Source organism: Corylus avellana, chromosome ca2, assembly GCF_901000735.1.
Source record: "Corylus avellana chromosome ca2, CavTom2PMs-1.0".
Lineage (NCBI taxonomy): Eukaryota > Viridiplantae > Streptophyta > Magnoliopsida > Fagales > Betulaceae > Corylus > Corylus avellana.
In genome coordinates this window covers 1,703,967-1,717,829 of record NC_081542.1, presented here as the reverse complement: position 1 = coordinate 1,717,829, position 13,863 = coordinate 1,703,967, and the positions used below count along the sequence as shown (strand labels likewise).

The 13,863-nt window shown below is 37.3% G+C and overlaps 2 protein-coding genes and 1 long non-coding RNA gene across 3 annotated transcripts; 2 read left to right on the top strand and 1 right to left on the bottom strand.

Annotated features, from left to right (window-relative positions):
* Nucleotides 1-267: 267 nt before the first annotated feature.
* On the top strand, nucleotides 268-2,930 carry LOC132172715 (uncharacterized). The gene has a single exon (XM_059584272.1). It carries the CDS (start codon nucleotides 767-769, stop codon nucleotides 2,771-2,773), a length of 2,007 nt encoding a protein of 668 aa, XP_059440255.1. The 5' UTR covers nucleotides 268-766; the 3' UTR covers nucleotides 2,774-2,930.
* A 3,012-nt stretch (nucleotides 2,931-5,942) lies between these two features.
* Nucleotides 5,943-8,688, bottom strand: LOC132173124 (uncharacterized). Its single transcript, XR_009439230.1, has 2 exons — nucleotides 8,520-8,688; nucleotides 5,943-6,260 (listed from the first exon to the last, which is right to left on the bottom strand). It is a non-coding gene; the product is annotated as an uncharacterized LOC132173124 (long non-coding RNA).
* A 1,364-nt stretch (nucleotides 8,689-10,052) lies between these two features.
* On the top strand, nucleotides 10,053-13,561 carry LOC132172131 (ferredoxin--NADP reductase, leaf-type isozyme, chloroplastic). The gene is made up of 9 exons (XM_059583582.1): nucleotides 10,053-10,354; nucleotides 10,451-10,685; nucleotides 11,278-11,411; nucleotides 11,658-11,736; nucleotides 11,933-12,024; nucleotides 12,155-12,232; nucleotides 12,817-12,879; nucleotides 12,968-13,202; nucleotides 13,290-13,561. Exons 1-9 carry the CDS (start codon nucleotides 10,250-10,252, stop codon nucleotides 13,355-13,357), a joined length of 1,089 nt encoding a protein of 362 aa, XP_059439565.1. The 5' UTR covers nucleotides 10,053-10,249; the 3' UTR covers nucleotides 13,358-13,561.
* The last annotated feature ends 302 nt before the right edge of the window (nucleotides 13,562-13,863 follow it).

Genomic DNA, 13,863 nt, shown 5'->3' with positions numbered 1-13,863 from the left:
TAATTAAACAAGTCAGACCTTTCAACCATAACTCGCTATTTCATGTTAGGTTTACGAATTGTAAAAAAAAAAATTATTAGCAGTAGATACTACATGTCCAGTTCGGATCGTGTTTAAGAGATGAATATAAAATTATATAAGTCAATCATAATTTAATTAATTCAATTAAACAAGTCAAATTTTTCCATAACCTTTTTTTAATTTTGTGTTGATTTCTTGTGCCATAGTGTTAAAAATTATGATCCCTAATTAAAAGAGATCAATAGCATGGTTGGTGTCAAAACAGGGGTCACCTGCAACCTGCACAGCATTGGGACTTGGGAGTGGACCCGGTGGAGCTGGCGGTTAAAAAAGTGACAGCAATTTCTGTTTAATATCTTATTTAAAACCCAAAACCAGTAACCCAGTAATCCAGTCATGGACGGGTTATAAAAGAGGAAGATGCAACGCGTTTGACCTCGTAAAACCCGTTCCTATTGGAGTCTCTTCCACGCCTTGGGAAGAACTGTACCCAAATTAAAACGCCAACGCCTCCAAGCCCCACCTTCTGAGCCCTCTCTCTCTCTCTCTCACGCACACAACCACGATCCATATCCAACTGGCCAATTCATTCTCAACGACCGCTCAGCCCACTTCATTTCCTCCGTCAATCGAGGCCAAAATTAAACCAAAAAGCAAATCCAAGAAGACCCATTTTCCTTTCCTGATCTGATCTTCCATCAGAGTCAACCATAACAAAGGATTTGAAGGTTGGTCCGCCGTGGTTATGGCGGACTTAGTGAAGCAAATCTTGGCAAAGCCGATCCAACTAGCTGACCAAGTCATCAAGGCTGCTGACGAGGCTAGTTCCTTCAAGCAAGAGTGCACGGAGCTCAAGGCCAAGACAGAGAAGCTCGCCGGGCTACTCCGCCAGGCCGCCCGGGCCAGCTCCGAGCTCTACGAGCGCCCCGCGCGGCGGATTATCGACGATACCGAGCAAGTCATCGAGAAGGCTCTAGCCCTCGTGCTCAAATGCCGTGTCAACGGCATAGTCAAGCGCGTGTTCACTATCATCCCCGCTGCTGCCTTTCGCAAGATGTCGTCTCAGCTCGAGAATTCGATCGGCGACGTGTCGTGGCTGCTCCGTGTGTCGGCTCCGGCTGATGATCGCGGCGACGAGTACTTGGGTCTACCTCCTATAGCAGCAAACGAGCCAATTCTGTGTCTCATATGGGAACAGATTGCGATTCTGTATACGGGTTCCCTCGAGGACCGATCCGATGCCGCGGCTTCGCTGGTTTCGCTTGCCCGGGACAATGATCGGTATGGGAAGCTAATCATAGAGGAAGGTGGGATCGGACCCTTGTTGAAATTGATCAAAGAGGGCAAACTGGAAGGACAAGAAAACGCTGCGAGGGCAATTGGGCTACTGGGACGGGACCCGGAAAGCGTCGAGCACATGATCCACGCGGGTGTGTGTTCGGTGTTTGGGAAAATCCTGAAAGAAGGTCCCATGAAAGTCCAGGCTGTGGTGGCTTGGGCTGTTTCTGAGCTTGCGGCTAATTACCCCAAGTGTCAGGAGCTTTTTGCCCAGCACAATATAATCCGTTTGCTGGTGAGCCATCTCGCGTTTGAGACCGTTGAAGAGCACAGCAAGTATGCCATTAGCAGCATCAGAGCCGCCTCGATCCATGCGGTTGTAATGGCAACTAATGCTCCAAACGCCAAGAATATGAACAAGGCAATTGACGAAGATGAAAAGCAATGTAACAATCAAATTCCTCACCCCACGGCGAACAAGGCCCCCAGTCAGATGTACAATGTGGTGACGAATACCATGGCGATGAGGATCCAGTCCAAGCTACTCCAACCACAAGGTAATGATTCAACTCAAGCCAACCACAACAACAACCACAGCACAAACAACAACCATAACAACAATGTGAAGCAGAATCATCAACTCCATCTACCCCACCACCAGCAAAATGTTTCGCTTTCAGGGAGTAATCTCAATCTTAAGGGGAGGGAATTGGAAGACCCTGCTACCAAGGCCAACATGAAAGCAATGGCAGCAAAAGCCCTTTGGCACCTTTCCATAGGAAACTCAGCCATCTGCCGCAGTATCACTGAGTCAAGAGCACTGTTATGCTTCGCAGTTCTCCTGGAGAAAGGGCCTGAAGATGTCAAGTACCATTCTGCCATGGCATTGATGGAGATTACTGCAGTGGCCGAGGAAGATGCCGAATTGAGAAGATCTGCATTCAAGCCCAGTTCACCCGCCTGCAAAGCTGTTGTTGACCAGTTGCTAAACATCATTGAGGAGGCAAATTCAGACCTCCTTATCCCGTGCGTCAAGGCTATTGGGAATTTGGCAAGGACATTCCGAGCAACGGAGACAAGGATGATCAGCCCGTTAGTGCGGCTTCTCGACGAGAGAGAAGCTGAGATTTCCAGGGAGGCTTCAGTTGCTCTCTCAAAATTTGCCTGCACAGATAACTATCTCCACCTTGATCACTCAAAGGCAATCATAAGTGCTGGAGGGGCAAAACACTTGATCCAACTGGTGTATTTTGGTGAACAAATTGTTCAAAATTCAGCATTGTTTCTGCTATGCTACATTTCCCTACATGTACCAGACAGCGAGGAACTTGCCCAGGCCGAGGTGCTCACTGTGCTTGAATGGGCTTCCAAACAATCTCACATTACCCAGGATGAAACACTCGAGGCATTGTTACAAGAGTCCAAGAGCAGGTTGGAGCTTTATCAATCCAGACGGTCAAGGGCATTCCATTGATTCAATCAATAAACAGATTAGTTTGTTGTGTAAGAAAAAAAAACCCACGTTTCCTATAATTTTCTCTGCTTTATCATTCTCATGGAGTGTACATACTTTAATTTAATGTATTCTGAAATTTTTTAGAAATAGTTTCAATCATTTACAGAGCATTCTCTTGCTGTGTTTTATTTTTTCCTGCTAATTTGCATTTCCCCCATAAAAGCACCCCATTCCTGGAACCTCCCACCCATTTGTCTTCTAGTTACAAACGGACACAGACTGCTACTTTAAAATGTGATGACCAATCTAAACTCAGAAAGCAAAAGGGCATACATAAGATATTTTCCCGTTCTTTATTCTATACCTCTCCTTGTGAATCACAATATGCTGGCTTTAGCAGGTCTAGATTTATTTGATGTGTTCAGAGTGGTTGTAGCACGCATAATTGGATTAATAATTTAGCTGAGATGGAAACAGCTAGCAAAAGGCATAAGGTGGGGAAAACATGTCTCAAGGCTTGTATCCGAATTCCGGACAGGATAGTTGTAAAAATTATTCCTTGTAAAGAATGGAGTACTCGTTTGGAATGAGAACTTGAAATGGTAAACCTCTGTTTCCTAGGATTTTGGCTGTGGAATGTGGCGAGAAATTTTCAGTGTCACAACTCAAAAATACTTTTTGGCCAGACATACTCAAGCTTGCTATAGAATAAGGTGCGTCTACAACGCACAACCTATTCCTGCAGCAAAATAAAAATGCATTCAACTCTCCTTTCAAACCCAGTGGTTAGCTATGGAAGTCATTCTACAATGAACAGTCAAGGTGTAGCTTAGTGGTCAAAAGGGCGGGCTTGGAATGAGCCGTAGGCTCAGACATCATGGAATCGATTCCGCACTAAGAGTTTTCTGGATTACCTAATACAAGGTTCTAATGGGCGGGGCCATGTATTGAGGGTTTACTCCCCAAAGGTGGATCCGAAGGGCCAGTCTTGGTGAGATTCCAAGTCTTCAAAAACAGACATTCTACAATAGCTACAACCTCTGAAAGGGTACATTTTCTCAATCTCTTATTTGTGCAACCTGCAAGCGCTAATGGCAGGGTAAAGATACCTAAGCTTAATGCTCCCTATATATACCATTAAGACATGAAGTCATGACAACCATCATGGTCCGCAAAAACAGTTTAAATTTATGCAACTGTCTGTACGACAATGACTACTAGGAATCTGATACATGTACCAACTGTCGATTTTCCTTGCCCTATAGTCATCATAACCGCCTTGAAGTGTCTTCTTCAATTCTTTTATTGAAAGCTAAAGTGTCGTAAGAGATAAAAATAATGCTGCAGAGCCAAATACTATACAATAATGAAATTAACATACCTAAGCAGTAATATACATGCATAATCATATGGCTGTGTAAACAATTAAAAATAAAGAATAGTGACAGTGCTGAGGTGAGAGTCTTGGCATCAAGAGAGCAATTTTTTAACTGGTCAACAAATGAGCTTTAGATTACAATAATACTACTCTTCTCATTAGATTTTCACACCTGCTTCACACCGGCTGATGTGGTGAGTTTTAAATGGCTGATATGAAAAGCTACTTAAAATCCGTCACATCAGTCAGTCTGAAACTAATGTAAATATCTAGCGTGAAGAGTAGCATTGTCTATAACAGGAAAAAAAAAAGAGTTTTAGATTAGGTGTCCCATTTACACTTTATCACAACACACCAAGAAGCAAACAAGTAAAAGCACAACCAACTAGAAATACCTGCCTAACATCTCCCCACACACTGTGTGACTGAATGAACATTCAGGATGTATTAGTCATTTTAGTATGTGCTCCAGGACAGCTGATAAAAGTCCCACATCAAATCAGTTAGGTGACTAATTTAGGATGCACTAGGGAGGAGAACCAACAGACATGTCTAAAAACAGAAAAAGAAGTTTAAAGTCCAATGGTTAACAATGTAGTTATTATAATAGCATATAATTAAGAAAGTGAAAATCCAAGAACTTATCACCGGGATGGGTACATAGGACATGATGCAGAACACACAACTATCTCAACTTTAGTCCTATTGATGAGTCAACCACCCTACAGCTACTTTGCAACAGAATTAGTAAAAAACTACAATGATATTAAAATTACAAAGAAGAAAATAACTAACAAGTAATAAAGCTCTACTATCCTTTAAACTTCGTCACGAAATGTATTATACAGCAGAATTTGGCAACAATTTAATGGAAACATCTAATTTGAGCATAAAGAGGTTCCAATTGATTGGTATCTTTTATATATAAGCAAACAGATAAATACCAATGTCCAAACTCAAAGTTAGGGGAAAAATTAACAAATTTCCACAAAATAGGTTACCCACAAAACTAGTGAGATCCAAGAACTTATCACCGGGATGGCATTGCATTCTTTAAGATACCAGTAGACCATCGATCAAGTCGCTGAAAGTTTAAGATATATGAGACACAATTTATGTCATTACCTACTATTACCAAAAGCCATCCTACAATGCACGATGGGCAGAGCCACTGAAAATGAAGAATCACTCCAATACAACATATATCTTAATGTTATGTTCAGTAACTATTCCTGAGAAAGCAATACGCCTCCTCAATGTTGCAATCATGAGACATCCACATGACATACATTTAAATATGTTGCACAAAAGTTACTATTTTCTGACAAAAATAATACTAATGCACCATCCACCGTCAAATGTAAATTTGACTTTTTGCCAGAACACCTTAACGCATTTGCTTGGTATATTATCAAAGTAGCATGTGGGATTGGCTACCCAGCCCCACTAAGTAAAGACAGAAAAGGTTATAATTTAGAGTCTCTGTATATGCAACTGTGGTAATTGAAATCAAAGTGGAACCATATGTTTTTAAGAATTGGCCTATCATATAAAAGGCCAGCCTTTCCATCTGATAGAGCTAAACATGACTCACAAGAGTCATTGTGAAATTCCTATGGTTTTGAACTTACCGTAGATATTACTTGAAACATCCCCATTTCCATGACAATGAAAAATTATATCTTATAAACAGATCCAAAAAAAAAAAAAAGTCTACTTAGGATGATATGATTTCATAAACAAGTTGATGGGGGCAGGTTCATAATTCAACTTCCCAACTGACCAAATGAAGTAACCCAGCCACATCTATTACCTAACCACTCACATCCATTATATGCATGATAAGCAGAAATGTACAAATACATCCTGTATGAGATATGCAAATCTTGCAAACAACATAATCATCCCAGGAACTTAAAAAATTAAAAATTGTGCCATAGTCAATTAGCCTAGTCACATGGATAGACACAGACAAAATTTACTTATTCAACGATATGCAAAAATTGATCAAAGCCACCCTCTCACTGATACCACCTCGAAAAAACTCTTTAAGATCTACTATTAAAGCCTCATATAATATAAGAAGAACTGCAGCTCAGAGCCATAGCTGGCAGATATGACATGAACCTGCATAAAACAGCAAATCAATTTATAGTCAAACTATGACAACAGTATCATACCTGCTCAAGAAGTTATGCACTGATGTAAACATGCCAACACTAAAAGAGATTAATGATATGGCACATTATGTATTGTAGCAGTTTTATTTACATTTGATAGTAAAAACAATTAAACACCTCTGTCATTGAAGCAAAGAAGAGAGAGAGAGTCACTGTTGCAAGATGTCGTTAAGTAATCTTTTAAATTTTTTACTTATCAAAAAGAAATCTTTTACCATGTAAATTATATCATTCTATAACCAATTTGTCAGAGACAAGTAGATTATACCTACAACCGCTCGGAACCCTAAAGTTTGTTTGGAGTTCTGAATGCTCTGTTTTAACATGTCTTTGACTTGGCCCATAATCAAGAGAAAGAAAAATCTCTACTTCAGCATAGTACTAACACTTTCCTTTCTGCATTATCTGTTGTTTGATTGAATTGAAGACATAAAAATGAAAGCAAAATGCAGAATTTAGCAAAGTTGAGAAGCTATGCATTTGCCATGTAGTTATCTGCTTGCTTCATTTAAAAATGTATTCAGGTAGCACCAAATGTAGTGGCTTTAGCATTGACATCTATACAAAAGTAGCATAGCTTCCCCAATAATTTATCTTCATACAAAGCCCCTATGTGATTTCTCCAGCTATTGATGAAGAATCAATTCTCTAACTACAGACTCATAATAGGGAGAAAAAAATAATAATTAAAAAATAAAAAAGGGAAGAAGATGATCATAGATCTGCGTACTGTAAACAAAAGAATAATCATTGCAGCACTCTTAAAATGTTTGTATCGAACATCATAATATGAAGACATTGGTATCCAGGTGTTTATCAAAACTTCAATTTCTTCTAGCAATTGCTTCTTTCTTTTCAATATCACCACACACTGAACTAAAAAGTATGCATATTCTAAAAAATGAACTATGAAAATATCATATTAGGGGAGCTGAATGAATTAGATCTACAAATAAGGAGATACACAGTACCTGCACAAGTACAGTAGAAAGGATTCTATTGTAAGCATGTCAAACACAATTACCAGTATTGCAGTCAAACAAATTTCTTGTTGATCATATGACAAATTTATCTTGCAATTGCTTGATCATCACCGTGGAGCTTCAGGTGATACTTTAAACAGGCAGGTACCAACTCCTATAGGACTGAAAGTCCATTTTGGAGATTGCAAGAGACATTCCATATAAATTACACCCCAAACACTATAACCTTAGCTGGAAGTCCATAGAAGATTTTCAAAGGGCCATTAAAGGTTCTCTTCCCTGTTGAAGGAACTGTAACTCACCCCAAACACTAGGATACACTATTGGAGGCCTTCCTTGAATTGAAGATCAAATCAGAGGAAAATGGAAACTGCAAACTACAGCACGTTAAATGTATAACTATTGCTGGAAGCCATGAGATCAAGAGTTCAAAACTGCACTTTTGCAAAAAAATACTGGAAGCCAGCAAGGCTTGGTTTGGTTTGAACACCAAACAATCTACAATGAAATGAAATCATTTTAGTATGAATTGTGAATAAATATAGTACTAAAACAAAGTTCTTGAGTTCGAATTTTGTTTTCATCATTTACCTCCCATTTCTATTTAATATTCTATGTGTTAGACCTTACTTGTTAAAGAAGAATTTAACCCACACATAAGGGATAGTGCTAAAATATTAATTAAATGATTACATTAACCATTTTTTATTTGTTTGAACTTTTAGGATAAATGGTGATTCACTAAAGATTATTCCCATGCAAAGTGCCAAACAAGATCATGAGCAGATAACGCAAGGCTGGGAAAATGGATGTTATGACAATAGATTCATAACAAACATAGGGCTTCAAAACAACCACAGAATGCAAACCGTAAACCGAGGGATTGCAATCAAACTCGCAAATGAGGAGAAATTTGAAAAGCATAAACAGTCAATCGTTACACTTCTCGGTCACAATAAAGATATGCTACCAAATCCTATATATTCATAGTAGAGACAAAATTATAGTAAAAATATGGAAAGCATTTTGTGTAATCACAATTTTATCAATAGAACCATCTAGATTCTAGACAACCGCTCCAATATAATGCACGAGCCTTAATATATATAAATTAAACATTATTTCAAACATGAAAAAATAACAGAGAACTTAGGCATTGAGGAGTGAAAAAAAAAAAAAAAAGAAGGGAATAAAATTGAGGAAACAAAAGGATTGGAACTCACGGTAGCAAGGGAATTCAAATAGTTGATGACGAAGCCCCTCGCGAAACGCAAAGAATTCATATGGTTTTGATTCAGAGCATTTGGAATTATGATCCGCATGAACCGAGTCGTCTAGGGCTCTGTTCCTCCACGAGAATCGGATGTTGGCGACGAAATTCAGAGAGAGAGAGAGAGAGAGAGTGAGCGAGAGAGAGGGATTAACGTTCAAAAGAACCGCTCAAATGCGCTCTATTTTCGCCCAACAATCTTTTACCGTAAAGGTTTTATATAGAAACGACGTCGTTGCTGATGTCCAAATTAAAGACAAAATTTTCCATCAAATTGGATTGAAGAAAAGTCATTGATTTAATACGCAGAATATTTGTTTTGATACCATGTTAATTAAAATAAAAAAGGTGAATAATTGTTTTTTTTTTTTACATGTCCATATAAGAGGAAGAAAAAAAATTCAAACTAATGATCTCCGCTTCATGAGACGTAGTCTCTAGCTAATTGAGCTACTAATAGTCCTTGATTTGATACCGATAGTATTTACTTTGATACCATGTTAATTAAAATAAAAAGGTGAATGCTGGATACAAATTTTGAATGCAAATTTTTTATTATGATCTCATGATAAAGGAACTGAGTTGAAGGAAACCCAGACAAAAAAAACTATGTGATCCTTATATATTAATTAAAAAACCTACGCATGGCAATTTATAAAATAGGTTGCCCAGTTTAAAATAAATTTATGTTGTGTTTTTAATTATTATATGAGGAATACATTGTTTTTTAATTACTATGATAAAAAATCATGTGTTTCTTATATACGCGTGACAGTTGAAATAAATTACTTTAATCCATTTCCTTTAAGAACAAATAGCTTAAATCCAAACTTGTTTAGGTCATTTATTTCATATTTCAATGAAATATATTATATATTACAATATTGATTAAATTCATCATTTCTTAAACCACTAAAAATCACTACTATCAATGGTATAACGCCACTTGAAAGAGGTGGTGATTTACTTAAAGCCCACATGTTAACCATAATAATCATATGAAAATTATAATAATATTAATTAAATTTATAACTTATAATTTTTTTAACTTAAACTTTTAACATAAATAAAGATTTAAAGGAGAGATTGAGCCTACGGATGAGAGTATTAAAATATTAATTAAATTTATTATTTTGTATTAATTTAAAATTTTAAGATAAATAATAATTTAATAGAAATATTATAATATTTTGATGTGAAAGAAAATTATGTCGACTCAAATAATAATGGTACATTGAATATTCTCAAAGTGATGATAATCTATTAATTCAAAATTTTAAATCTATTACTCAATATTATTTATCCCCTCATTTTGATTAAAACAGTCCACGTGTGTGTTTCCTATGGCTGCAGATTTGTGGATAATTGACGATGTAACAGTACTCACTCACACCTGTCTGTTTGTCCATCAACGTCCCTTTTGTGTTGTGAATCAAAAACCAAAGGAGTTTGGAAGATTTCCCAATGGGCGTGAGAAGTGGGGTGAGAGTCATACATTACCCATAGACTTATCCTCACATCTACCACTGCATTAGCCTTACAATCTCCTCCACTCAATCTCATAATCCAGTGCCACCCAAAAAGATCGTACCCCTCTCTTTGTCGGGCTTCTTCACCAACACTTCACTACCCAAAATATCATTTCTTGCTTTCTCCTGCTGTAGCTCCATCTGCATCACAACCATGGCTACTGCAGTGACTGCTACGGTCTCCTTTCCATCCTCCAAGTCTGCTTCTCTGTCCTCCAGAACCTCTATTATCTCACCAGAAAGAGTATCCTTCAAGAAGGTTTGTATTAGCATTAGTACAGATTATGTATTCATATAGTTTTGGATGTGTTTGTTTTGCTTGGAGCTTCTGACATGGGTTTTTTTGGTTTTTCAGGTTCCATTGCAGTACAGGGATGTTTCTGTTGGCGGAAGAGCTGTTTCAATCAGAGCCCAGGTCACCACAGAGGCTCCTGCTAAGGTTGAGAAGGTGTCCAAGAAAATGGAGGAAGGTGTGGTGGTGAACAAGTACAGACCAAAGGATCCTTACGTTGGCAGATGCCTCCTCAACACTAAGATTACCGGCGATGATGCTCCAGGAGAAACCTGGCACATGGTCTTCAGCACTGAGGGTATGAGCTCATTTGCTAATTTTTTATTCTCCATTAATATTTGATGGTGACTTCGTTTAACTCCTCGATATATAGTACACATTTGGATTATTTGATATGTTGACATCTTTTTTATGAAAACAATTACTTTGATCTTATTGGTGGCTTTAATTTGCCCTTTAATGTTTTTTTGCAAACTTTAGTATTGTTAAATCACAGGTTATCCCAAAAATTTAAGCCAATAAGAAATCGTAAGTGAGACCGATCATGTAAAATATTTAATTGAAATGTGAGTTGAATTTATGGAGACAATGTTCGAATTTAGGACCTTTGAATTTAATACCATATTAAATTACGAATTATCCCAAAAGTTTAAGCTAATAGAAAATAGTAAATTTAAGCATTTAATTAATATTTTAAACAATTGTATGCAAATGTATCCATGGATTTGCAATAAAAGGACATCAGTTCCCATCATATTTTAAGTTGCTGTGATAAGCACAAACACTAAGAATCTAACAAGTTTGTATTTAACATAAAGAACTTTGACTAATTTGACGAGAGGTTTCAGAAGTCGATCCGTTTGAGTTAACTGGTTGATTGGTTGGCTTAGGAGAGGTCCCCTACAGAGAAGGGCAATCAATTGGGGTGATTGCAGATGGTGTTGACAAGAACGGAAAGCCTAACAAGCTGAGGTTATACTCAATTGCCAGCAGTGCCCTTGGTGACTTTGGAGACTCCAAAACTGTAAGTTTTTAATTTTTATTTACATTGATCTATATTTGTTGTGATAGTTAAGTTTCCAATTACGTTTTTGTTCTAATGGGTTTTGAGTTTTTGTGAAGTTTGTATTATTTACATCTCATCTACCATGTTTTAACACAAGCCCCTATTGCAAATTAATCTGATCAGTTAACATATTCCCATAGTTACCTTTCGTTTCCTTTGGTGTCAATTCATATGGAGAGCTTCTTATCTGTTATCTTCATACAGGTTTCTCTTTGTGTGAAACGGCTTGTGTACACCAATGACAAAGGAGAGATTGTTAAAGGAGTCTGCTCAAATTTCTTGTGTAAGGATGCAGGCTATAGTTCTGAAAAAAAATATATATCTCTTTCTCCCAAATTCTAAAGAAACATTGCCGATCTTTCTGGTGTTAAATGTAGTTTATGAGGAACAGATTGTAATAGCTAAAAAGGCTTAACACCACATTATGGAAGATGTCTTAGCTATGGCAACCTAGTAGCTCTAATTGTCTTGTATTTCAGGTGACCTGAAACCGGGAGCTGAAGTAAAGATTACAGGACCAGTTGGGAAAGAAATGCTTATGCCGAAAGATCCCACTGCCACCGTCATCATGGTATATTCAGTTTTGTCATCTTAAGCAAGAACAATGTCAACTAAAATTGTGTGGATTCTCCCTATATTCTTTATGCTTTTTCAGTTAATTGATTTCCATAGGTTGGTGATAATTGAATCATCTGTTGCAGCTTGCAACTGGAACTGGCATTGCTCCTTTCCGCTCATTTTTGTGGAAAATGTTCTTTGAGAAGCATGAGGACTACAAGGTAGATAGAATGCAATCAATCTTGTCTTCATAAACCCTTATGACTTGAGACACTAACATGAACTGCATGATGAAAAAGCGCCCCAGTCGAAGCATCAAAACAGTATCAATGGCCTTGTAGCCTTGTGCTTAAGGTCTAGGTTCAGCCCATTATGAATATGAGCATATGGGTTTAGGGTTTATCTCATGGCCAAAGAAGAAAGGGTGTCAAAAAGTGAGCGAACTAAACTAGTGAGTCTTAAGACAATGAAGACTGTTATAACTTGTGGTATTTCTCATTGATACTGATATTAAGGATTGGACCGAAGCATCATCAAAAACAATCATGGATAATACAATTGTTGTAATGGTATAAAAAAAAGCGTTAGCTACATCTGCGCTATTACTTTATAAAAGATTAGTCAAAATTACCTTTATAAATCCATGTCAGGATTTGCGGGGAACTTCTTTACGTGTCTCTGGCTGCTTGAAACCAGACATCATAAATGTCTATCTGGCATACTAGAGAAAAAAAAATCTGTAGTTCTTGAATTCTTGTTTATGCATCAGCTGATGAATGATTCAGCTTTTTGACATGTTGTGTAGTTCAATGGCTTGGCGTGGCTCTTCTTGGGCGTTCCCACAAGTAGCTCACTGCTTTATAAGGAGGTGAGATAGATTAGAGTTTCCTCGCTCATAAAAAATTTTATGCCTATACTTTGAGATATACACTGAAGATTCTCCTATTATGAGACAGGAATTTGAGAAAATGAAGGAGAAGGCCCCCGAAAATTTTAGACTCGACTTTGCCGTGAGCAGAGAGCAAACTAATGAGAAAGGAGAGAAGATGTACATTCAAACCCGAATGGCTCAGTATGCAGAAGAGCTATGGCAGTTGCTTAAGAAGGATAACACCTTTGTCTATATGTGTGGACTGAAGGGGATGGAAAAGGGGATCGATGACATAATGGTGTCATTGGCTGCTAGAGATGGTAAGAAGCTGATGACTTTTGGTTAGATTTTATAGATGATTTTCTGTCTATAGTGCCCTTCAATCTTGTGTTTGCTGCATTTTATAGGCATTGACTGGTTGGATTACAAAAAGCAGTTGAAGAAGGCAGAGCAATGGAATGTGGAAGTCTACTAATGCTTGATTACCTGTACAAATTTCTCCCATTTCACTTTATAGTGGCAACCATTCAATGATTTCCACTGCATTCTGTAGATAGGCAATCGTCTTTGTAATTTTTGTATTGATATAGCCTCTACAGAAGTTTTACTTATGTGGGGGGTCATGGATTATAGTCGAGCATTATAGCTGAATCCAACTTCAACCTTATTTTCAACTTCATCAGTTGTCCTGCATATTTTTGTTAAATCATTACTTATCTAAAAAATGTTAATTGAAATAAGTGATTCGAATAATTTAATTAATGTTTTAATATTTTTTCGCATGTGTACGTTCAAACTTTTTTTCAATAAGTAAAGTCAAATAAAAAATGAAAAGTGAATAACGGAAATAAGGTTCGAAAATTTTTGTTCTGATGCTATGTTAAATTATCCATTTATTCCAAAAATTTAACCTAATAGAAAAATGTGAATTTAATTATTTAATTAATATTCTAATAGTTTTGACTCAATGGCTGTGAAATA

What these genes read in the sequence shown, in the direction of transcription:
- LOC132172715 (XM_059584272.1), top strand. Translation starts at nt 767, where the DNA reads ATGGCGGACTTAGTGAAGCAAATCTTGGCAAAGCCGATCCAACTAGCT.
- LOC132172131 (XM_059583582.1), top strand. Translation starts at nt 10,250, where the DNA reads ATGGCTACTGCAGTGACTGCTACGGTCTCCTTTCCATCCTCCAAGTCT. An exon ending in AGTCTGCTCAAATTTCTTGT is followed by an intron (nt 11,737 to 11,932) that starts GTAAGGATGCAG and finishes CTTGTATTTCAG; the next exon opens with GTGACCTGAAACCGGGAGCT. An exon ending in CCACTGCCACCGTCATCATG is followed by an intron (nt 12,025 to 12,154) that starts GTATATTCAGTT and finishes CATCTGTTGCAG; the next exon opens with CTTGCAACTGGAACTGGCAT.